Source organism: Nyctibius grandis, chromosome 6 (assembly GCF_013368605.1).
Source record: "Nyctibius grandis isolate bNycGra1 chromosome 6, bNycGra1.pri, whole genome shotgun sequence".
Classification (NCBI taxonomy): Eukaryota; Metazoa; Chordata; class Aves; order Nyctibiiformes; family Nyctibiidae; genus Nyctibius; species Nyctibius grandis.
In genome coordinates this window covers 51,798,280-51,822,505 of record NC_090663.1, presented here as the reverse complement: position 1 = coordinate 51,822,505, position 24,226 = coordinate 51,798,280, and the positions used below count along the sequence as shown (strand labels likewise).

Sequence of the window (24,226 nt, the reverse complement as noted above, 5' to 3'; positions counted from 1 at the left end):
AATGAGGAGTGAGGGAGAAAGGAAAGGATTAAGAAGTAATTAAAGGACAGAGAGAAAGATAAATAAGGAAGAAAGGAAAAGACTGCGAGGAATATTGCTGATGGGTTTTAAATTTTAATTTGGGCAGTCATTTTTTTTACACGCTGAGGGGGAAGAAGAAGTTGGAGGGAGGCTTGGTTGCTATTATGCTTTAAAATTATAATCTAAGTGCTGCCTTGATTATACACCATTCTGATTGCTGTGGTCTAGTGATAAGAGCATAAAACTTGGAGACAAAAAATACGCTGCTTTTCATGACTGTTAAGGACTTGCGGGGTGGTTTTGAATGAGTTATTTCACTTCGCTGTGCCTCATTTTCCTGATCTGCAAAACAGGGATATTAATGCCTATTTTTGTGAAGGCGGTCTGAGAAACTTAAATGGAAACTTCTGTATAAATGTCAAGTATCATTATTATTGTTCTTAAACTAATCCATTGTAGTCAACTGCTTTTATAGTTTTTATGAAAGCAAATACAATGGGAGCTACATAATTGGCTGCCTAACAATGTTGTTTTAATTAGAAGAAGACAAAAAGTGTCTGAAAAATGCAACAGTGTGTTGCCTTTTTTTCATCAATTGCAAAAAAAAAGTTCTTCTAGAACTGAACCATACCATACCAGGTAATAAAGTTACTCTGAAGTCTATGTGACAAACTGATCAGAAGTAACAGGCTCAGATAATTTTTTGTTACATGTTTGGTTCGCTATTTGCCTGGCACGGCGAAAGATTTTCAGTTATTGTTGAGCAAGTAAGAGTAAGAGTAAATGTGAAAAATTTATGTGTTTACTTTTTTGCCAGCATCTGGGAGATGAAGTTTCCTCAGGCTGTGACTTTAAAATCCTAATTTTCAGTTGAATAGTTTGCAATGTCTGGTTTATACACCTTTAGAAACAGATAGTATAACAAACACTGACACTCCCTCTCCTTGGCAAGGTATGTCCCATCTTTTAATATGATGCTGGTAGAACAAGGTAATGGAACTAAACTGGGAAGAGGTGAGTCCCATTACTCTTCACATTTGCCTAAATCCTGTTTATCTGAAAGGTAATCCCGCCTCTGCCAGTTCACCCTGAGGGTGGATAGTCCCAGTGATTCAGCCCAGGGCCACATGCAGTAGGCTTTATCAGTAGGTGGTATGCTGTACGGCAGGATGCTCTTAATCCAGGACGCTGATTATACTAGTAAAATTGAATGTTTGCCAGTCTAGTTTATTCTTCTGAATTTCTCCTGACAGGAACAGGATTTTGCTGGTGTAAGTGTGTTTATTTTGTGATGGAGGAAGGGGAATTTTTTTTTTTTTTTTAATACAGAGCAATGTTGGTCATAGTAATGTGTCTTCATACATCTAAGTGATTTGTCAAAAATCTGTGATGTAGTCTTGGCCTTAACATGACCCCAGAGTGAGTAACTTGTGACCTGTCTGTCCTCATCAGCGTCAGTACTGCTGCTTTCTAGGACAGCCCAATTAAGATAATTTTATGGTTGCTGTAGGAGGACTTAGTATCTGTAAGTCAGGCTGAGTGGAGTAGTCCTGGCTCTTCATTTTTGGTCCCCAGAGACTGCATTGCAGTGACTGCCTCTTCCAAGTGCTTTCCTCCACCAGGCAGCACAAGCCCATTTTCTGCAAGCTCATCTTCAGCCAGCTCCTCTTTATCTGTGAGCTTGTTCCCTCCAAAACCAAGGCTGTTCAGGGACAGGTATTGCATTATATGCAGAGCAAGATGGGTAGAGCGATGTGACGTATGCTGATGGCACTATAAGATGATGGACATAGTGCTGGTATTAAAATAATTACACCATAGCATGAAAAGACTCAAATCTGTTTCCTGGGAAGCCGGGTCCATTCAGAAGAAAAGTTTTAATGACATTAAAGAGCCAGTTTGGAATGGGGCTTTTTCTTTGGTGGTTGTTTTAATTATTATTATTATACTTTTGAGGATATTTGTGAGGAATGATCCTTTTTTGCTTGTTCAGAGTCCTGCTGTTGTTTATACCAGGTGTAGTGAGTGCATTAAGACTTTGGGAGAGGGCAAACAATTCTTTTTTTCTAAGACAAATTTAACATGTTGGATCTTTAGATTTTATCCTTTTATCCCAATGGTGAAAAAAAATCACACTAAATATATGACATTAATATGATTTTTTTACTTAAAAAAATAATCTAGTGTTGAATTTGCTGTGAATGGTTAGCCTAGAATGTTGTCCTTGGCAATATTGGACTGCTCATCCTCTCAGTGAAGCTAAGAGGAATTTTTAATGTGTGGTAGCACTGGGAAGCAAGACTATTTTTCAGTGCAAGTACAATAAAATTCTAGCAGGTAATGCTCTTCATCAGAAAACATTTGTAAGAAAAATGCTGAAAACATTCCTCTAGTTACACTATTAGGTAGGTTTTATTTTCTTTGTCAGTAAGAATAGTGAGTGTACATACACACAAAACATGCCTTGCTCTACCATTATTCTGAATACCTAGTTGCAAATGAATTTTTCTGTCTACTCTTGCACTCCTTAATATGTCTTTTTCAAGTGTAAGAAATGAATTTGATTTTTAAGCAAATGGTCTCATTGCAATTCCACATCAGCAAAAAAGCAGTGTCTTCTGAGAAGATGAGATGAAAACACAGGCGGTCGAACAAAGGAGCCACAGAAAACTCTTCATCTTGAAGAGCTCAACAGACACACATTAAAATGAGCTGACTGAACCTCAGTCCCATGTCTCGTGGGTTCATCTTTGGGGAAATGGGGTCCACTGTGTTTTTTATGGTTGCAGCACTGGATGCTTCCTCATGCTTCTCTACTGGCCACTTGGGGTGGAAGGCCAAATTTTGTTTTGCCATGACAAAGCTCAGCTGGACAGCTTTCTCCCAGCTCTCACAAAGCAGATTAAAGTGAATACAGACTGAGACAATGGGTAAACTATGATGTAAAGTTTATATACAAGAATATAACATTTATCTGGAGTATTTACAAGGTTAATTAAAGCAATATTTTACAACTCTTTCAGGTTAACCACTAGGTATATTACAGTTAGGCTACAGATGGTTTAATTTGCAAAATAATAAAAAAAGAAGTTGCATTCAGATCAACCAGCTCCAAAACTTGTTCGTTTTTTCTGAGAGAGAAAGCTTAGCCTTGTGGAAAATAAAATGTGAGAATGGTTAATATACTCTTACTGATGCCTATGTATCACATGCAAGAGTCGTAACATGACCTCTATAGTGTTAATATAGATGGCAAGCCATTTCACCTCGGTGAAAGAGTCGTACCCACTGTGACAGGCCAGTCACACACGTGGCTGTCTTTCTCTGCATCTCCTACTTTTGCACAACAAACATGCATGTATACAGAGAAGTAGCAATATAAATGAACCAGCATTACCAAAATGAAGAGGGAAAAACCTCAGACCAAAGTCACATTTGCAACCACAAAAAAAGAAAAAAGCTTTTAGCAAGATACTGTAATACTTCCCAAAAATAGTCATGACTTTTTTTTTTATTACATTTTAACCTATGTACAAAAATTGAGGGCTCCCTCCCCTCTCAGAGAGCGGTCACCGTGTCTCATGCCCGTGGCATCTCGAGGCTCAGAGGGGCCGAAGCAAGAAGGTGCGGGAGGCCCGGGGAGGTCAGGACAGAGGCAGTTGCTGGAGGCGGCCAGAGCTGAAGCCACTAACACTGCAGTTTGCGGATGCTGCGGGAGAAACGCTTGAAAGCCCGCTGCCCTTTCTGCCACCGCTTCAGCGAGGTGATCACCAGTTCCCCAGCTTGCTTTTGCCCCATCACCAGGTAGGGGACGTTGATGTCATTCATCTCGTCGCAGGTACACTGGAGGCCACCTTTGAGCCAGAGCACGATCTTCCTCAGATCCCTTTCTGTCAGCCCATTCAGTTTGTAGATGGTCTTGCTCTTTGTTTCAGGGGTGATCTTGGTATCCCCATTGATGTAGGCAATCTCCTTCACTTTTATCTTCAAGGCTAATAGAGTGAGGGGAGGGGGAAGTGGGAAGAGGGAGAGAGATGGAGAGGTTTTTTCCCATTAGTGCACATAAAGAGGACCTGGGGAGGGAGGTGCTCTGTTGCTAATTAAACTGTCAGGACTGACAGAAGAGGCAGCAGGTGGTTCCATTTCTAAAGCCACAAAGGGCATGCAAGTAATTTCAGTTTGAATCAACCTTAGCGTTGAGGTTTTTTGGGTTTCTTTTTTTCCTCTTCCCCCCGCTCCCCCTCTTTTTCCTTCCTTTCTAAATTAATATTTTCTCCAGCTTTTCTCCTGTTTGCAAACAGAGAGAGGGCAGGTTTGCTATGTTAAGCAGTGCTCTGGTTTTTGCTGGGCAAGGACAGTCTTCCTGAAACTAGAGTTTGAAGGGGAGGTGGGTACCTAGACCTAATCTGAAACCTGATCTCTGCTGCGGCTGAAAACTTCTAAACTTAATTTATTAGGCTGGAGAGGATTTTAGGCAAACCTGTAAGGAAATGATATTTCATAAGCATTGTTTTTTTGAAAGAATAGATCCTGTGGAGGGAAAATTGGTCCAACAGCTGTGTTTGATTTGGTAAAATAACTAGGAGGGGGTACAGGGCTCTGTAAGAATCTGTGGGGCATGTTTAGCTTTAGGAGGATTTATCTGAGTGCAATTTGCCAGGCCAAAGCTATTGGTTGTTTTAGCAATTATGTCCCACAGTCATGGTTTCATGTTTTGGGTGTTGTGGTTTTTTTTTAAAGAAGGACTTTTGAATTGTTGTCGATATTTATACTACAATTCTGTTTCCAGGTATAAACATTGACCTATTATAAAAGGATTCCCCTCCTTCTTCCCTTTTTCTCTTGACATGCTAACATGTGGATAATGTGCCGTTCAGTTGTCTGTGTCGAAGGGACTTTCTTGTCCTCTTCTAACCCCAGATCTTCCCATTAAGTTTATATCCCCAATTGTCTGTGCATTACCTTCTCTGTCAAATGCTATATAGAGCTTCCTTCTTAATCTGTGGAGAGTCTTTCTTACGATACGTGAGATTGGTCATGCAGCTCTTTCCCATACGTCTAAATGAAGCTTTGCGCTGCTTCTCCCCAGGCAATAGTCTAGATAAAAGATTCTTTTTTTTTTTTTTTCATTTTACTTTCTATTCGGCTTGCCAGCAACATCCATGTAGAAGAGCGCTACTTCAAAACAGCAAACAGAAAAGCACTATAAAAAAGGCCACTTTTTATTCCAAGGTGCAAGTTTGTGTTTCACGACCGAATGGTCAGATGGGTCCATCTACAGATAAGACAAAGCCCTGCCTTTATTCAGGCGCATCTCCCTCTCATTTCACGGGGAGTTTTACCTGATCCTAAAGTCTCAAGTTTCAACCGAGAGGGCTCTGCTTCCACTTACCAAAGTCGTTTTTGCAGAGGTTTTCCACGATGTCATTATCGTCTTCGTTTTTGTTTTTGCAGGCGTCGCAGACCTTGGGTGCTGGAAATGCAAGGGACAGTCCCCGTCAGGCTCGGGGAGAGAGGAACAGCAGGTGGCGTTGGGAACCCTTCGGGAAACGCCGGTTTTCCATCCCTCGATGGACAGACCGACCCTGCGCCTTCCCCCCCCGCCCCCCGCAGCCCCGGCGCTGCCCGAGCACTTTGACTCGCCTTACCTTGCTGCAGACCCGCTGGAGGGGGGCACGGTGTGCTTTTAAGGTCACACCTACTCCACAAGTTGGTTTTTTTTTACGGGGGAAGGAGTAAAGAGAGGGGGGGGACACGACACAAAACACCCCAACCCTGCGCTTCAGCGAGCATCTTTGCAGAGTCCCTTTGGCAGCAGCGCGGCTCGAGTCCGGGCTCCCGGACCTTTCCTTCGGCGACGGGCAAAGGCCGGGGGCTGCGGGCCGGTGTCAGCTGCCCGACGGTACCCGCTGTTTCCCCGGTCCCCTCGGGAAAGCCTCCCTGAGCCTGATCTGCGGCCCCCTCCCTGGTCCCCCCGGTCCCGGAGCACCGGGGCGTGCTGTAACGGGCAGGAGACGCCTCCGCTCCCCCGCAGAAAGCTGGGGAGGGTCCCCGCTGTCCCGGCGGCTCATGGCGGGGCAGATGCTGCCGGCCCGGGGGCAGCCCGGCGGCTCCCTCTTACCTTCCCTGGTGACCGGGAGGATGTGGTCGCTGCTGGCCAGCGGGATGCAGAGGTCGTTGTCCTTGGGGAAGCGGCTGCAGTCCAGCATGTCGGGCCAGGGGAAGCCGAAGGCGGACATCACCGGGGCGCAGCTCTCCTTCACCTCCTCGCAGAGCGAGTGGCAGGGCTGGATGATCTCGTCCAGGTCGTCGATGCAGACGGGGGCGAAGAGGGAGCAGAGGAACTTCCTGGTGTCGGGGTGGCACTGCTTCTGCACCAGCGGGATCCAGGTGGAGGCCTGCTCCAGCACCTCCTGCACCGTCTCATGCCCCAGCAGGTTGGGCAGCCGCATGCTCTGGTACTCGATGCCCCGGCACAGCAGCATCGGGGCGGGGATGGGTTTGCAGTTGGAGCGCTTGTAGGAGAAGTCGGGCTCTCCGAAGGGGAAGAGCCCGGCGGCCGAGCCCATACACTGGGACGCCAGCAGGAGCAGGGCGCAAAGGCGGCGCTGCATTTTGGGGTGCGGAGGAGGAGGGGGGGGGCTGGCGAAAGGCTTGGGGTGGCGGGGCGCGGAGCGGGCGGCGCACCGCTGCCCTCAGCCGCCGGCAGCGTCCCCCAGCCCGGGCTCCTGCCTGCCAGACGGGGACGGAGGGTCTGAGCGAGATGCGGGGGCAAACGGGAGTTTTCTGGATTTTTTTGTATGCAAATAGCAGGGGGAGCGGGGGCTGGGAGGAGCCTGGTGACAGCCATCCAGAAAGGATTGGTCACTACTTTCTCGGTCTGCTTTTGCTCAGGGGGATTGTCTTTTGGCAGGAAATCCTTGCAAGAAACCTTACCGTGCGAGCGCGGGGAAGGGGGGAAAGATCCCCGCGAACAAAGAGCCACGAAAGCCCGAGCAGCTCCTCGGCCGGGCAGGGGGAGGGGGGCCGCTCTCGGGCCGCGGGTAGCTGGAGGTGAGCTTTGCCGCTAACACAACTCCTGCGACCGGCGGGACCCCCCCTCTCCCCCGGCCCACGGTTGGTGCTTTCGCTGCCAGCGGATGCATGATGTGGCCGGGCCGGTTCCCCGAGCAGGGCGGGGAGGCTGTCTGCTCCCTCAGCCCCCGGGGGGTGTCTGGCACCTCCGCCCCCTCCCCGCGATGCTGTCAGGGCTCGGCCCGGCGCAGGAGCCGCAGGCAGCGGCTGAGGGCTGCCCGCTCTCCCGGCCCCCCCTCCGGCTCAGCAGCGCCCGGCCGCCAGGGACTGCACGGCGGGGCCCTGCTGCCCCTGGCTGTCCCCTGCAAGGAGCGGGGGGCTGCTGTGGACCCCGGCCGTACAGCCTCTGGATGGCCCCCGACCGCCAAAGGGGGTTTTCCCCGGGCGGGAGCATCCAAGTGTTTTTGAAATACCGTCACCTGGCACGTTTTTCTGAGGCTAAAAGCGTGGGCCAGGCTCTGCGCAGCGTAGGCATGTCCCTTCCCCTTCGCTCCTGTCTTCACCTAGACACTCCCTTAAAGAATTATATTTGTGTTGATTTACCACAAAGGGGAAGACAACAGGCCAGGCACTGGGATCGTAATGCAGCTTCACTGCAATTTGGATATTTATTGGATTTTTAGTAATATTATTTATGGGATTATTATTGAAAGAGCAGGCCTGTGCAGTATCATATTGTGGTAAACCACATTCATTAATCAGCTACTGAATGTATCTCCTTATAGAGATGTTTTATGGGAAGCTAGCCTTAACCACGATGACTTCTGTAAACTGTAGGATCCCTGTACATCCAGCGTCCAGACTGGGCTTCCTGGAGGTCTGGGTCACTGCTTGTGGTGTAGGAAAGAGATGGGACCTGCAGCATCCCCCTGGGAAGGCACGGGCCTGCTGTGCTGGAGTGGCTGCAGTGCTGCCCCGGGCGGGCTGTTGTCATGCGCTGAAGCCAGTGCCAGCTCCTTCAGAGAAGGTTTCAAGATCCTTTCTAGCGGGCCATGCTCATGGATGTCATCTCCCTGTAGGCCAGCTTCTCTCTTCCTTAAAGTTGTTTCATAACTGGAAAACAAATATCCTGAATGTCTAATAGCACTTGTGGAAGGGTTTAAAAGTAGTTTCTTACAGCTCCACATATTCTTGCCATTTGTTATCTGTGTTCAACTCATTCCTTTAAACAATAAATCTGTAAGCTCTTGGCCTCAGTCAGCTTCCATGGCACTGAGCCCCACTGGTGACTTATGGTGCCCATTTTAAGCCCGTTTTGCCAAGTCCCGAGGATTGCCAGAGGCTGTAGCTGTTGCCACTTGCAAGAGATGTCACTTCCAGCTCCCAGTGCTGGTCCCACTGGCCTCTGTCCCCAAAATCCTCTTCAGCGGAAGGGGACCTACCAGCATGTTTGCTCTTACCCTGGATGGCTGGGCTATTCACCAGGTCTTTGTAAAATGGACAAGTTTGTGCTTTGTTTTTCTCCTTTTTTTTTCACTGCTTCTCATTTTTTGGAGTGATTGTCATCCCTTCAGGTGGATCTCAGCACTATCAGAAGACAATTTGCCTGCTCCATAAATTCCTGGTAGCCCCAGTAGCCACTTTCCACAGATCCAGCCAGCTGGGCTGTGTAAAAGCAAGGACCCAAATCTGAACAGACTCTGTTTAGACTAGAGATACTAACCCTTTTCTGTGGTGGAGGACGAGACATTTCTGACAGAAATCTGCTCATTTTTTTCACCAGAACTCTTTGCTTGTTTGTTTCTAGCCCACAGGAAATAAGGAGGAAAAACACACTGTTTTTCCTGGATTAAGCTTTGATTTGAAACAAGCCTTTATGAGACCTTACTATTTCCATTTTTGATCACCCTTGGCAAACCCATTTACTATAAATTTGAAATCATCTGAGATCACGTAAACAAAACCAGCCCAAGACCGCAGACCCAAGCAATCATTGCTGCCCTCGCTCCAATCCCTTGCTGGGGAACGTGCCGGAGCATGAGGCTGCCGTCAGTGCTCCTCGCTGCAAACTGGGGTATGGCTTTCCTGGCCTGCGGACCCGAGTGCCGTTTGCAGTCGCTGTGGTTTAGCAGGGCCCGTACGCCGGCGCTGGCTGGGTGCAAGCTGCAGGGACTGGCTGCTGCGGCCAAGAAACCTTCTGCATTCGCAGGGTCTGGATGATTTATAGATGGATATCTTTATAGATGATCTAGACATAGGGATTGAGTGCATCCTCAGTAAATTTGCAGATGACACCAAGCTGGGTGGGAGTGTCGATCTGCTGGAGGGTAGGAAGGCCCTACAGAGGGATCTGGACAGGTTAGATAGATGGGCCGAGACCAACGGCATGAGGTTCAACAAAAACAAGTGCCGAGTCTTACACTTCGGCCACAACAACCCCATGCAGCTCTACAGGCTGGGGGAAGAGTGGTTAGATAGCAGCCTGGTGGAAAGAGACCTTGGGGTGCTGATCGACAGCCTGCTAAACATGAGCCAGCAGTGTGCCCAGGTGGCCAAGAAGGCCAATGGCATCCTGGCCTCTATTAGGAATAGTGTAGCCAGCTGGTCTAGGGAAGTGATCGTCCCGCTGTACTCGGCACTGGTGAGGCCGCATCTTGAATACTGTGTCCAGTTCTGGGCCCCGCACTTCAAGAAAGATGTTGAGGTGTTGGAGCGAGTCCAGAGGAGGGCGACCAAGCTGGTGAAGGGTCTGGAGGGTCTGACCTACGAGGAACGGCTAAGAGGCTCAGAGGTGACCTTATTACAGTCTACAACTACCTGAAGGGAGGTTGTAGTGAAGTGGGAGTTGGCCTCTTCTCCCAGGTAACTAGTGAGAGGACAAGAGGACATAGCCTCAAGCTTCGCCAGGGGAGGTTCAGGTTAGACATTAGGAAGCATTTCTTCCCAGAAAGGGTCATTAGACATTGGAATGGGCTGCCCAGGGAGGTGGTGGAGTCACCATCTCTGGATGTGTTTAAGAAAAGACTGGACATGGCACTTAGTGCCATGGTCTAGTTGACATGGTGGTGTCAGGGCAATGGTTGGACTCGATGACCCCAGAGGTCTCTTCCAACCTGACTGATTCTGTGATTCTGTGATTTTCATGCTAAATGCTCAAAGTTTAGCAAAGCCTAAGCAGGATGAACAGCTTTGGGTGTCCATGCCAGTGTGTTCAAGGGGTAGTGGGGGTGGAGGAGGAGACAACCGTTGGGCTGCCTCCATGAGGGGTGTCGGGGGTCCCTGCGGTGTTGGGTGGCTGCCGAGGGCAGGGGCATCTTGCAGCCTTGACTTCCCGGGCCGGCCCCGCTTTGCTCGCGCCTGTTGGGAGGGATGGGGCTGGCGCTGGGAGGCGGGGCTGGGCAGCCCTTGGGTAGCGGGGTTGTGTTTCGGGCTGCCCCGGGTGCTCTTGCCTTCCCTGGCTGCCAGAGCACACGTCGGGGCCGGGGGGGCACCACACGGCCCGGGAGCATCCCTGGGGGGGGGCTCCCCGTCCGGAGCTGGTCCGGGGGGAGCGGGGGTGCCTACCTGCACGCGCTCAGGCCAATAAACAGCCACTGTTTCACGCTTAATTGGGAATGAAACTAACGAGCTCTTTACGGCCGCTGGCGGTTTAACCCTCTCGGACCCCTGCCCGGCGGGCAGCCCCCAGCGGCCGCAGCCCCGGCCCCGGCCCCTTAAGCGTAGGCGCGGCTGCCCGCAGCGGGCCGCGCTCCGGCCTAAAGCCGCCCGGGCAGGCGGGGCCGGGGCCGGGGCCGGGGCCGCTCTGCCCGGAGCTTGCTGTCCCCAGGCAAGGGCGCTGACATCTCCCCCGGCAAAGGCGGGGGGCCGGAGGGTTTGGGCACCCTCTCGGGTAAAGCCTGGAGCGACCTGGGGGAAGCCAAGCAGGACGGCGCGCTTAAAATGCAATGGTGTTTTAAGGTACATTTTTATTGTTTTAAAGGGAGCACAGGCTTTTGAGCTCCCGTAAATTTATCAGGTGGTATGGACAGTTAAGCCGCGTTAAACCCCTGAAAGAAGCATAAGCGTTTAAGCCACCTTAGATGCTTAAAGCAATATAAGCTGTTAAAACGCCTTTAATCCTTAAGTGCTTAAATCACCTTAAAACTTGGGCGTGAGGTGAGGGAATGAGCTGTTTGGAAAAAAGACCCCAACCCTTCCCCTCCCCAAAAAAAAAGCCTCAGTTAAACTTACCTGGTGGATGGTGGTGAAAATGAATGAATTGTGGGGAAAATGACTCGAGTCCTTGGTGCTTGCAGGGAGGTAAAGTAGCATCGCGTTCTAAAGAGTGTGCCTGGTCTGTGCCATCCACGTTAAAACCACGGTGCTGCTTCCTCTTGCTCGCAAGACTTGGTGTGGACTCAGATCTTCTGTATCTTTCCCTGGCCGGTCCTGGAAGCTAAGAAGTGGAAAAGGGAAGATACACTGACAGTTGCTTGTCTGCGACAGAGTAGGCAAGACTTGCTTCAATGCAGGCAGCAATAAATACTATCAATTTGTAAATCTACCTGTTGTATATTTTTCCAAATCCTCTGCCTTGAGATCACTTAGTCCCTTACCTGGCTATGTACTGTATGTGGAGGCCTCTTTGCATCCTGCCCCCCGACCCTATGGCCCATTGAGGCGCTTTGCTGATGCGATGAGCTGGAGGTGAAAGCCACCATCACTGATGGCTTCCCCAGGCTGAGCCCCATATTTCTTTGTTGGCAACATGCAGGCAGCATCATGCTTTTTGGTTGCAGAATCGTGGGATAACTGTGGCTAGAGGAGACCTCAGAAGGCCATCTCGTCCAACCCCTGCTCCAAGTTCAGAGTTCATGTAGGTGGCTTGCAGCCTTACTCAACTGAGCCCTCACCGGGATGCCTGCATGCTTACCTGAGAGGCTCTATTCAAGGCTGTGTCACAACCTCTCTCCGCTTCCTGGAGAAACCCCTGAGCTTTCAGCCCCTGGGCAGCCTGCAGGTTGGTTTGCCATGGTGGAAGATGGGAGACCAGGATGGGGGAGGCACACACCTGTAGAGGGTAGCCAAGCCGTAGCCTGCACGAAGCACCCACCTTTACCAAGTGACTAGGTGCTGCTTTCCCCACTGAAGGGTGTCTGGCCTCACCACCAGCTGCTGCTGCTCACTAGTGGGGGTAGCCAGGCCAAGCAGGTTAGGGAGATCCTCACCTCAAGGGCTCTCTCAGCATAAACTTGGGGCTTGAGGAATTACTCTTCGGTTAGTAACATTGTAGAGGAATGAAAAGGCTGTGGCTGTTTAGCTCATTCTCTTCAGCCCATAAAATGGCAGTGGTAAGGACAAAACTGGCTTTCTCCTCATGATGAAAAAAATCTGATGATTGTCTGCTTACCTTTACAAATGGGCTCCAGCATCACGCTACCAGAATATTATTACTATTTGAATCTTTCAATTGCATTTGATAGGAAAAAAAGTAGGATTGTACAGGTTTTGACTGGAGGCAGCTCAGCAATGGATCCCTCCTGACTCTGTTTCGGTGGCTGATAAGGTGGAATTTAACATTTTCCAGATCCGGGACTGGGCAGCACTCTTGTTTTCTGTTACAACGTTTAAAAGCTCCGTTGTCAAAAACTGCACTTGCTGTAGATATATCTCTCACCCCACTTCTGAAAGGAACCCTAAAAAATTTATACTTTTTTTTTTTTTTCCTTTCCATTTGCAACACTCGCTGAAAATGCAGCAGCAAACGCCTGGTGCGAGCGAGTGGCTCACGCTCGCAGGGTGCTGCTGCTCGGGGGGAGAAATCATCTTTGGGCTCTGGAAGAAGAACCTCTTGGTGGCGCTTGTGCACATCACGTCGGTTTTGTCTTTCCCAGTGACACGGGTATGGATGTCCCAGTGTGCTGCATTTCTGCTCGCTGCTGTTCTTCTCCAGAAACGCGGGGACTGAAACTCTAGTCCACCTTTAATCAGGGTTTGATGTCCTGAAGGGGAAAGATCAAACTGGGGCTGATTACTTTCAAATGGAAACAAAACTAAGTCACAAGGAGTTTTCTAGAGTTTTTTATTTTTATTTTAGTGATCATTCCCTCAATAGTTTCCCTGCATTTAGTATCTTAAAATTTTCAGGCAAGTTTTTCCTATTTGGAATATTTTCCATAGGAATATTATTAAATATTATTCCAAGCCTCCATTTTTTAATGTTGCATTGTACTTTCCTTAGTTTATATAAAATGGCAAATATAGGTACTTGGATGCTGCATTACACACACACACACAAACACATATATATATATATACACAAATCTAGATTTATTTGCATGCGAGTGCTTTAGCAAGTTACGATCCTTCAAATTTATCTGACATACTTCTACATCTGGCTATGGTTTTTGTCATGGTGAGCATTTTTTGCTCATGCAGAATGTCTGTTTGCTATTACCACTCCCTTTATTATCTATCTAATCTAAGTGCTGGATGACAATTAAAGCTAGCAGAGACCATGCCCTAGAGGACTACAGTGGCATGGTACCTGGTGTTCCTAGTGTATTTTATTTAAAAAGCTGTAATGTAGTATATCTTTCCTTTATATATGTCTATCTCTCTCTCTTTCCCCAGCTGTTATTTGCAGCCTGGTAGTATTTAGCACCTTGAGCAGAGAGCAGGGCCGTGCTGTGTGAGCCATACAGAAACACAGGGTGCTTATGCCAAGGGGTTTGGGCTCTGGGTAGGGCACCGATGCTGCAGAATGGAAGAAAGGAGACTTGCTGCCTCTGCCTGGGCAGGGCGGCGTGGGGCAGGAGTACTGCCATCACTGGCCACGGCGAAAGATTTGCGTTTGTTGCCAGTCATGAGGGGTCTAGCTCCAGATTTTACTCCCCAAATCAGGACTTAGGCAGGTTTTTGGTCATGTGTGTCCAAGGTAGTATGTTCCCTGACGAGTGGCCAAAGCCGCAGACATGTGGTGAGCTTTGGTGTGGGTCTACATGTTGTAAGGTCACGTAGTTCTGCAGATGCATGGGCACTCATAGCCACCTCTCTGCTTCTGCAGTGCTTAACAGAGAAAATGACTCTAAATGAGTGTGTGAGAGAGGCAGGTAGAGAAACTCAGGTTCAGAACTAATTGCTACTTGTAGGGAAATGCTCAGGTTTGCAGGTAGATATCTAGTCTAATGGCCTCAAGGTTTGGACACATGTTACTTGTTGAGAGAAATTATTTTAAAATAATAATTTGTAGTAAAACATTTTTAGAAAGTAAAATCAAGAGAACTCATTGCCCAAAGCTATACTACTTAAAATGTTATTAAGCCTGATTTAAAATAAAGCATTGAAACAATCCGATCATGATGTCAGATTGATCTAATCAGCAAATTAGTCTCTGTATTGGATTGTATTACAAAGTGATTTAAATAATCAAACTAGTAGGCACATAATCAGTAATTAAAATATATTTGCAGACTATAAAGTTGGTATTTCCAAATATTTATAAAATCCAGATGTTTGAAGAAGCTGACCCAGAAGCAGTTTGGGTGACATGGCCTATGATGGTATTATGTCTGCAGTTTTCACAAAGTTCAGAAATGATTGAAAAAAGTGGCAACAACCATCACTTAACATGTATTCAGCAAGGAATTGTCCTGGATTCATGGGGGTACAATTTATAGAATCACTTTTCTGTTACATTTTGTTTCAATTTGTGGCCTGCTGTAGTATGGTGATCAAGGCCATTAGCAGTGAAAGCCAGGGCAGCTGACCCAGGCTGCCCCACAGGTGTATTCTGTAACATTAACGTCAGGTTCACTATGAATGGGAAAGCTGCTGGGGGGGGCTTCTTTGCTCTGCTGTCCTCTACCTCCTTCTCCAGGGTTGTGATCCCTTGAGGGACTTACCACCACTCTATGGGCTGAGTATAACTTTGTGTCTTTTGTATTAGCATTGATATTGGTTTTATTATTTTATGAAATCTGTTTAAATTTCAACCCATGAGTCTCCCTCCTTTTCTCAGTTCCCTTTCTCAACTGGGGAGGGGTCTTGGGTGATAGAACAGCTGGCTATTGTTTAGCCCTGGGTGCGGGCTAAGTGGAGACAGAAATATATTCAAACTCTTGGTCATCATCATCTCCAGTTTCTTCTTTCATATACTATTCTTATGCTTTCAAACTAGAAAGTTATAGTTTTACCTTCCCAAACTTGACACAGAGAAGTAAACCTGAAGAGGCTCATAAAGAACTCCTGTCTGAAATGCATTTTAAACACTGTCTTCTTCCTGACGTGTACTGTTTCTTTCTCAGTACATGCAAATGCATACATGTAGCATAGGCACAGGTAAGTTTCAGAACCACTTGGTACGTTTATTTATTCCCTTGGCTTTGTACATACTTTTACTTATTATTTTGTTTCTATTAATTTCAATAGTCTCAGCTTGCCATTCTCTGTGTGAATAATCCATCTCAGCCTCCCTCTGCCCAAATGCAGATTTCCTCACAACATTTTTCCACCCCAAGACTTGGTTCGACCAAGTTTCAACCCTACGTAGTAGTTCTCGGTCTAGTAGTTAACATTTATATTCTGCAGGCCACCTGGGTGAGAGCCCTAGGGCTCAGCACTCTACTAGCCATGAGGACTCTGCCCTGATAGTTTGTGAGCTAAACCATGAAGCGCTGTGGCTGAGGCAGTAGCCAGGAAGGGGTGTGGGTAAGGCAGGGTAAAATGGCATGCTGAGGAAGGGGGCAATTCCTTGCCATGCACCAACTTGATTTCTCTGTCCCACCCAAGCTCATCATGACTTTGCAGAGGTAGAAATCCTGCTCCTAACCAAAGGCGCGCTTCTGCATGAGTTAGTGGGGTTGTTCACACGTGGTATTTGCACTGCAGCAAGGGAGCTGGGACATAGATATTGGCAGGGGGGAACCCCTCCAAACCCTGTGCTCCCTACCGGTAAAGCTAATGAAAGACTGCCTGAGGAGGCTGCTGTGCCTCCCTCGGGGAGACACGGGCAGGCTGTGTGTCCACCCTCAGCGATTCTGCCGTCCCTCCTAAACGCTTACGTTGTCTGGGATCAGCTTTTAGAGGTAGGATAAGAATGGGAGGAGCTGGATTCCCCATGTTGAAATTTTCTTCGTGAGCTGAGGCAGCTTCAGCCTTGGACTTTGCTGACATGGTATCTGTACACTTTCCCTGTTGTGCTTTACCCAGGTGCCTTCTGACATGGCCAGCCAGCTGAGATGTTTCATCTCTGCTCTCTGAGAATGAGGGATGCACCCTCAATTGCATGTGCTGGGCTGCTTGGTCCAAGTTTCCTTTGATGACCCATGTGTTTCCCAAGTGCTTCGCATAAAAAAAAGATACAAATGTTGTGCTTTTCTCCTACCTCCTTATCTTAATTTCCTTCTTGAGAGATTGTGACATGCCAGAGCAGCAGCTTTGCTAGACAGAAAGCTTTCTTGCCTGTTTTATTGCAGACCTTTATTCAGATACTCTTGTACTGTTTTTATGGGATACAAAAGTGCTGCAGGCTGAAACATGACAGTGAATTAAGCCCAGCAAATAGATCTGACCTTGGGATCTGAGTTGATGCTTGGTCTTCTGGCCTGGATGAAGCTCTGCTAGTTTTGAGGGAATTGAGTGTTTGCAACCCATGTTCCCAGCTGATACATAGTGGGCTTGATTGACCCTCTGCAGGGAAAATTTAGATTCATGTTTGGAAAAAAAGTGAGAATGTAATTCTGTTTTACTTGTGTATCTTCTTTTCCCCATAAGGTTTCAGGGTAAATAAGATTGGTTTAGTCCTTGGAAATAAAGTTGTAGCAGAGAGTGTATTAGGGTCAGGTTAGAATGAATACTTACATCTGTGAGTAAATGGTGAAATTATCTTGTTTTGAGTAGTTCTATAAACATTGAAAATAAAGGTGCTGTGGTTTACAGACATGTATTATTTGCTCCTTAATAACATATAGAGTTACACATTTGGAGCTTGAAAGTGTACACACTGGAAAAGATGAACACAGCTGAAACTAAATTGTGTTATCTTAAATCTGGTTCAGCATAAGTGGTATTGAAAATGATGCTTCAAATATCAGAATAAAACCATAATAATGGTAATATTAGGTCAGATCAGAGTTTCACTTTAGCTTGGTACTCTGTCACCTGTGTTTTGTTCTTTTTTTCTCTCTTTCCCCAAGGGTGATAGGCATCTACAGACGTGGATTTCAGCTGGTGCTGTGTTGCACAGTCAGCTGGGGTGTGCCCTTAACAAGAGGGGTTAATTCTGGGGTGGGGTTATTAGCCAGCTTGAGAGTTAGAGCGTCTTATGTGGTCAAGTGTGCAAACAGCTGCCATTCCCTCCTCCCAGCCCTGAGCTTTTGTACACGCTGAGACCTTATGTGTACAGCAGTTTTCTGACAAAAGTCACTTGCTGGTTGGCATAGCCCCAGATCTACAGAGAGCCTTCTCCACCCCAGGGAAGGACAGGGCGCTTGATGTCCCCGGGGTGATGAAGGTGCCTGCACAGTCCTCTGCTTGATGGGGAGCTTGCAGGCGCAATCTACCCCTCTCCAAGTGCACATCTCCTCCTAATTATTTCCAGTGATGGGGTCAGCGACCTTGCCCTGCCATTATATCATCTAATTGACTATCTTAACAGGGACATTTCTCTTCTGCCTAGTTCCAAAAGGACTTCCTGACAGTTCCCAGGGAACCTTTGTCCCTTCCTTGGTGGCTCCTGCCCACCGAGGGGCTCAGCATCCTGCCTCCCTGCATGATTTGGGCTTCCTCCCTCTGCTTTGTGTCACTGGCCATGGGTGGTTTACGGTGCTGTTAACCTTCCCCTTTTACTATGGAAATATCATCTTCCAGCCGTGGCTACTAAAATCTGGAGTGCTGTGGTCAAAATAGAGAAAATGAGGAGGGGAACCCTAAGGGAATTTGGGCCCTGGAGAGGGTGGTATCGGATAATATCAGCCTTGGCTCCTGCGCTTGCGCCGAGTGTGCCTTGGCACTGAAGGTGACCTGGTTGCAGTTTGCCTGAGATGTAATTAGCCCGCTAAGTGATCAGAAAGACGGCAGGAATGTGTGACATCTGTGTATCAGGGTCTGTAACTGCAGTTCCCATGTAAAGACATGCCAGCCTCTGCCCAGTTTTGGGGATTAAGGCATAGCTGTACATGGGGGACAGGGAAGAGTCTAATTCCCATTGAAAATGGCTTTTGTTCTTTGGCCATACGCTGTTTACCCTGGCTATGGAGAACGTTTGCCCTGAGTGTGTGAGGAGGGCTTTTGCATTAGATCTGTGTTGCCTGGTGTAATTGTACTTGTACTGGCTATTTTAATATCTTCCTTACTCATGCTCTGGGTGGGACCGGCAAGGCTGAAGGGAATCTGTGTAGCTCTTCCAACTGCAAAGGGAAAATAATAGGGCTTTAAAAAGTAATCTCATCGGATATAACCATCTGTGCTTTTGAACTGTTTTGACAATGAATTTCCCCCCTTTGCTATCTACCAGAGTTCCAGGCGCAAATAAACTCGTTCCTGCTCGCTAAAAACCGGAGCAGCTCTGCAGCACATATTTCATTAAGGGGAAGGCAGGGAATAGGTAAAAAAAAAAAAAAACCCTTAGTAAAAATAAATATGTATTATGGTGTTCAAAGCATTCTTTTTTTCCCTTGAAGTATTTCTTAGACCAATTATGTGAGAAATTCATTATATGTGAGGATTTTGTAATAGCAAAGTGAATTAGCTGTTTGCAGACCTGCTCCCCTCTGTAAATGGGAACATACCATATGACAGTGGGCCAGATTTTACTGTTCTAGGCATCACTGATATAGCTGTTTATTCTCCGAGCCTGGAAGAGATCCAGCAGGATTTAGTTTTATGAGGTTTAATGTAAAGGTGTTGTATTTCATGAGATGAAATCATAACACAGTGGGTTTGCAAGAATTCTGAAAGATTATTTTTTCAGCGTGTTGGCAAGCACTATTCTCCTGTGAATTACGTGTCTAAAAGAGAAATATAGATCTTCTTTCATTGGGTTGAAATGATAACTAATCCTTAATCCTTCCTCGATGGCCTGTGTCATTAATGCTGGCTGTGCATTTAGAATGTGTGCAGGTAAGAGCTTTAATTCTGTAATTCTATGCAATGCGCAGCTGTGCCTATAGCCATAGGAGCTAGCAACATATTTGAAATGCCTGCTGTTATTTTTGGGATATGTCTCTTGAATTTTGTTTTTTTTTTTTCTAGACCTCTTGATTTTGTGAAGAAGAGAGAAAAGCATCTGACATCTCTGACCTATTTATAGTTGTAGAAGACCTATTAGCATTATTAACTGTATCTGCAATATGTCCATGAATACTTATCTTATGCTTGAGCAGAAGATTTTCCTTTGACTATTTGATTGCGGAGAATGATGACTATTGAGCAGTTTCTTGAGGTTTCCCTTTGTATGTTGCCTCATACATTAAGCAGATGAGATGACACTGATTTAATGGTGTCAATTCCCAGCTACTTTTCTCTGCTTTACAGTGATGTGTAACAACAGCTCCCTCTTTAACCTGCCTTGTTCTCGGAAAGCAGACGGGTGACTCTATGAAAGAGACACAGGGTTGGGAAAAAAACTGGCTTCTATTTTCAACTTGGCTTAATTGAAACACAAAATTTGTGATTTTGAACAAATTGTTGCATCTCTCTGTGTATGTTTTGTTTTCTAGTAAAGGGGGTTATGACATTGTTAGACTCAATTCACTAATACCCCCTATGGCACCCCAAGGCCTCAGCACTGAGCTCTGGAGCTAACGCTATTATTTAGCCCAGAACACAGGATGCTTAGCCCTGTTACCAGTCTGAACAAGGCTTGGGATTGGCTGTACAAATGTTCACAAATAAAGCAAAAACCCTCAGTCGTGCCCTTTTAGGACAATATGTCTTCTGCCTATGAGGAAAGTTGGCACCTTGCTGCTCGCAGTTCATTACTTTTAAACATACTCAGCCTTTTGCATAGGAAGAACATATTTCATAAGGAGGGGACAAATTCTGACTACTTTACACTGCTCTATTTTTAGGAACTATTTTAGGAACATTTACACCATAATGTGTATTTGAACCTGGGTCACTCACTGGTAACATCATGCTGTTGGTATTGCACATGGTGAGAAGAGGCAGTGTATCAGTTACTTCCTTGACACTCATCAGTTACTTTACTCTTTTGTTCGTGCTTAAATTGGAGGTGACAGAAGTGTGTAGCCATGTGTTACTTTTTGGGTTAGATTTACATAAATCAAAAAAGGGCCTGACTTCTTGTAATGGCATTAACAAGGTACAGCTTTTTCCCATCTGTGGGCACCAAATCAGGGCTGTTTTTTAAAAGTTATTCCCTTCCCTAAATTGGCAGTTCATCGTGGGTGATGCCATTCAGTATTTACAAACACATTCCTTTGGAGGAGGGGACCTTATGCACTGCAGTCCTCATGTGGTGGCTGCAAAACATCTTCAAGCCAGGCATCCATAAATCAAGCACTGCTTTTGAAGGTATAAGTCTGGATATCCCAAGTTGTGACTTACTATATATTGATTTCAGCACGTGTTCTTAATTATTGGCTGTCCTTTGCAAGTTGCTAGTCCCACAGATGAAGTGATTGGAAAAAAGAGGATGAGCTTGACTACACAGAGATAAGGTATTTCCTGCTTTATGTTTTATTTCCTCTCATATTACGGTGAAGAACCCTTGCACAGAAACACTTGTGGAAATGTTACAAGCTACAGACGAGTATGAAGTAAATAATATTTTTAACTGTGACCCCCTGATCAGGAAGAAGTAGATGAGGCGCTCAGACAGCTGGAAGGAGCCTCATGTTCGCAAGCCCTGGTCCTCATGGGAGGCTTCAACCACCCTAATATCCGCTGAAAGGACAACACAGCAGGGCACAAGCAATGCAGGAGGTTTCTGGAGTTCACTGATGGTAATATCCTGATGCAGGTGACTGAGGAGCCAATGAGGGAAGATGGTCTGCTGGACCTCATACTTGTAAAGAAGGAAGGGCTGGCTGGGGAGGTTTAGGTCGGGGGCAGCTTTGGCTCTGGTCACCATGAGATGATGGAGTTCAGGATCCTGAGAGGAGGGAACAAGACAAATAGCAGGACCACAGCCCTGGACTTCAGGAGAGAAAACTGTGCCTGTTCAGGGACTTGCTTGGAAGAATCCCATGGGATATGACCCTGGAGACAAGGGGGACCCAGGAGAGCTGGTAGTTTTTTTCCAGGATCATGTCCTCCAGTCTCAAGAACAGTCCATCCCAATGAGCAGAAAATCAAGCAAAGGCAGCAACAGGCATGCATAGAAGAACAAGGAGCTTCTGATTAAACTCAAACATGAAAGGCAGCATAGAGGTGGTAGAAACAGGGGCAGGAGACCCAGGAGGCACATAGAGATGCTGTCCAATCATGCAGGGATGGGGTTAGGAAATCCAAAGCCCACCTGGAGTTGAATCTGACAAGGGACATGAAGGGTAACAGGAAGGGCTTCTACAGGTGCCTTGACAGTAGAAGGAAGACAAGAGAAAAAGTGGCTCTGCTGCTGAATGGGGCAGAGGACTTGGTGACAAAGGACACAGAAATGGCTGAGGTACTCAATGCTACTTCACTGAGGCCAGTTCTGTTTAATCTCTTCATCAATGATCTGGACACGGAGACAGAGTGCACCCTCAGCAAGTTTGAAATAAAGTGTATCATCACCTCAGTGATACAAAACTGTGAGGAGTGGTTGATAGGCCAGATGATTGTGCTGCCATTCAAAGGGACTTCGATAAGCTGAAGAAATGGGCCATAAGAATCTGATAAAGTTCAGGAAAGCAAAATGCAAAGTCTTGCACCTGGGGAGGAATAACCGTAGGCATCAGCGCATACTGGGGACTGACCATCTTGAAAGCAGTTTGGTAGAGAAGGACCTGGGGGTCCTGGCAGATGCAAAGCTGACTATGAGCCAGCAATGCACCCTTGTGGCAAGGAAGTACCCTGGGCTGCATTAGGAGGAGTGTTGCCAGCAGGTCGAGGGAGGTGATCCTTCCCCTCTACTCAGCACTGGTGAGGACATACCTGAAGTGTTGTGTCCAGTTCTGGGCTCCCCGGTACAAGAGAGACATGGATAGGCCACAAAGATGATGAAAGGACTGGAGCATCTCTCCTGTGAGGAAGAACTGAGAGAGCTGGCACTGCTCAGCCTGGAGAAGAGAAGGCTAGGGGGGCTCTCATCAATTTGTGTACAAATACCTGAAGGGAGGGTGCATAGAGGACGGAGCCAGGCTCTTTCCAGCAGTGCCCAGTGACAGAACCTGAGGCGGTGGACACCAGTGAAACACAGGAAGCACTGTCTGAAGATAAGAAGAAATTTTTTTTTACTATGAGGGCAAACAAGCACTGGCAGAGGTTGTCCAGAGAGGCTGTGGAATCTCCATCCTTGGAGATATTAAAAACCTGACTGGACATGGTCCTGGGCAACTGACTCTAGGTGGCCCTGCTTGAGCAGGGAGATTGGACCAGATGACTTCCAGAGGTCTCTTCCAACCTCAACCATTCTGTGAGTCAGTGAGTTTTTAAAGCCACAAGGAGTATGGCTGCACGGGGCAGATGGAGCCAGCAGTACCTCAGGAGAAACTGATTGTCAGAAATCTAGAGTCACCATTCTTGAGCAGTATAATTGACTGTGGGTTTTGAGGTTTTGGAACACCATGAGTACATGGGCTTGTATTCTGAGAGCACATAAAACGTAGCGCTGAGCATCCCCTGGTAAAAATAAAACAATCAAGCTAAAAGGCTGCCTGTCTCATAACAACAACATGACTAAACATGAAATGTTCTTTTCCTTGGAATTCCAATTTTCTATGATTTATTTTGCCAGTCTGTAATCAGAAATATCTGCTTCATCAGAGTAGGGAATGCAAATAGAGATGAGGTCAGAGTTTGACACGAAAGTGATGTATGAGCTGGAGACAAGGAGGAATTCTGAGCTCCCAGAATAGAAAACATGCTGTAAATATTATATTTTCTTCAAAGCAAGAGGAGTTGCAAATACTTCAAATTATGGGTTATAGGGGAAAGTAGAAAAGATGATTTCTAGAAGATAGCCAGTGTCAGAGCCATCATTTATCTCTACTGGCTGTTTAGAACAGCAAGTTGTCGTGGTCTGTTGTTAGGTTTTTTCAGTTTTCCCTGGTCGGTATACAAGAAGTTAATTAATATTGAAAATAAATTAAAATAACAGGTGTTAGTTCAGGTTTTTTTGCTAGTGGGCCTGAGAGGAGAACTTGACTCTGAAAATACAGACAGTCTTCAAAAAAGGCAAGAAGGAGAACCCGGGTAACTATAGACCGGTCAGCCTCACCTCCATCCCCGGAAAGGTGATGGAACAACTTGTTCTTGATGCTGGCTCTAGGCACATCAAGGATAGGTGGATCATTAGGGGCACTCAGCATGGCTTCACCAAGGGGAAGTCATGCTCAACCAACTTGATAGCCTTTTATGAGGATGTAACCCGGTGGATAGATGATGGTAAAGCTGTGGATGTGGTCTATCTCGATTTCAGTAAAGCGTTTGACACGGTCTCCCACAGCATCCTCGCAGCTAAACTGGGGAAGTGTGGTCTGGATGATTGGGTAGTGAGGTGGATTGTGAAGTGGCTGAAGGAAAGAAGCCAGAGAGTGGTGGTCAATGGGACAGAGTCCAGTTGGAGGCCTGTGTCTAGCGGAGTCCCTCAAGGGTCAGTACTGGGACCAGTACTAGTCAATATATTCATTAATGACTTGGATGAGGGATTAGAGTGCACTGTCAGCAAGTTCGCTGATGACACAAAACTGGGAGGAGTGGCTGACGCGCCGGAAGGCTGCGCAGCCATTCAGAGAGACCTGGACAGGCTGGAGAGTTGGGCGGGGAGAAACTTAATGAAATATAACAAGGGCAAGTGTAGAGTCCTGCATCTGGGCAAGAATAACCCCATGTACCAGTACAAGTTGGGGGAAGACCTGTTGGAGAGCAGCGTAGGGGAAAGGGACCTGGGGGTCCTAGTGGACAGCAGGATGACCATGAGCCAGCAGTGTGCCCTTGTGGCCAAGAAGGCCAATGGCATCCTGGGGTGTATTAGAAGGGGTGTGGTTAGCAGGTCGAGAGAGGTTCTCCTCCCCCTCTACTCTGCCCTGGTGAGGCCGCATCTGGA

General features: G+C 47.0%; 1 protein-coding gene across 1 annotated transcript; it reads right to left on the bottom strand.

Annotated features, from left to right (window-relative positions):
• Positions 1–3,000: 3,000 nt before the first annotated feature.
• Positions 3,001–6,735, bottom strand: SFRP2 (secreted frizzled related protein 2). Its single transcript, XM_068403909.1, has 3 exons — positions 6,143–6,735; positions 5,414–5,494; positions 3,001–4,013 (listed from the first exon to the last, which is right to left on the bottom strand). The coding sequence occupies exons 1-3, from the start codon at positions 6,633–6,635 to the stop codon at positions 3,709–3,711; spliced, it is 879 nt and encodes a 292-aa protein (XP_068260010.1). The 5' UTR covers positions 6,636–6,735; the 3' UTR covers positions 3,001–3,708.
• Positions 6,736–24,226: the final 17,491 nt, after the last annotated feature.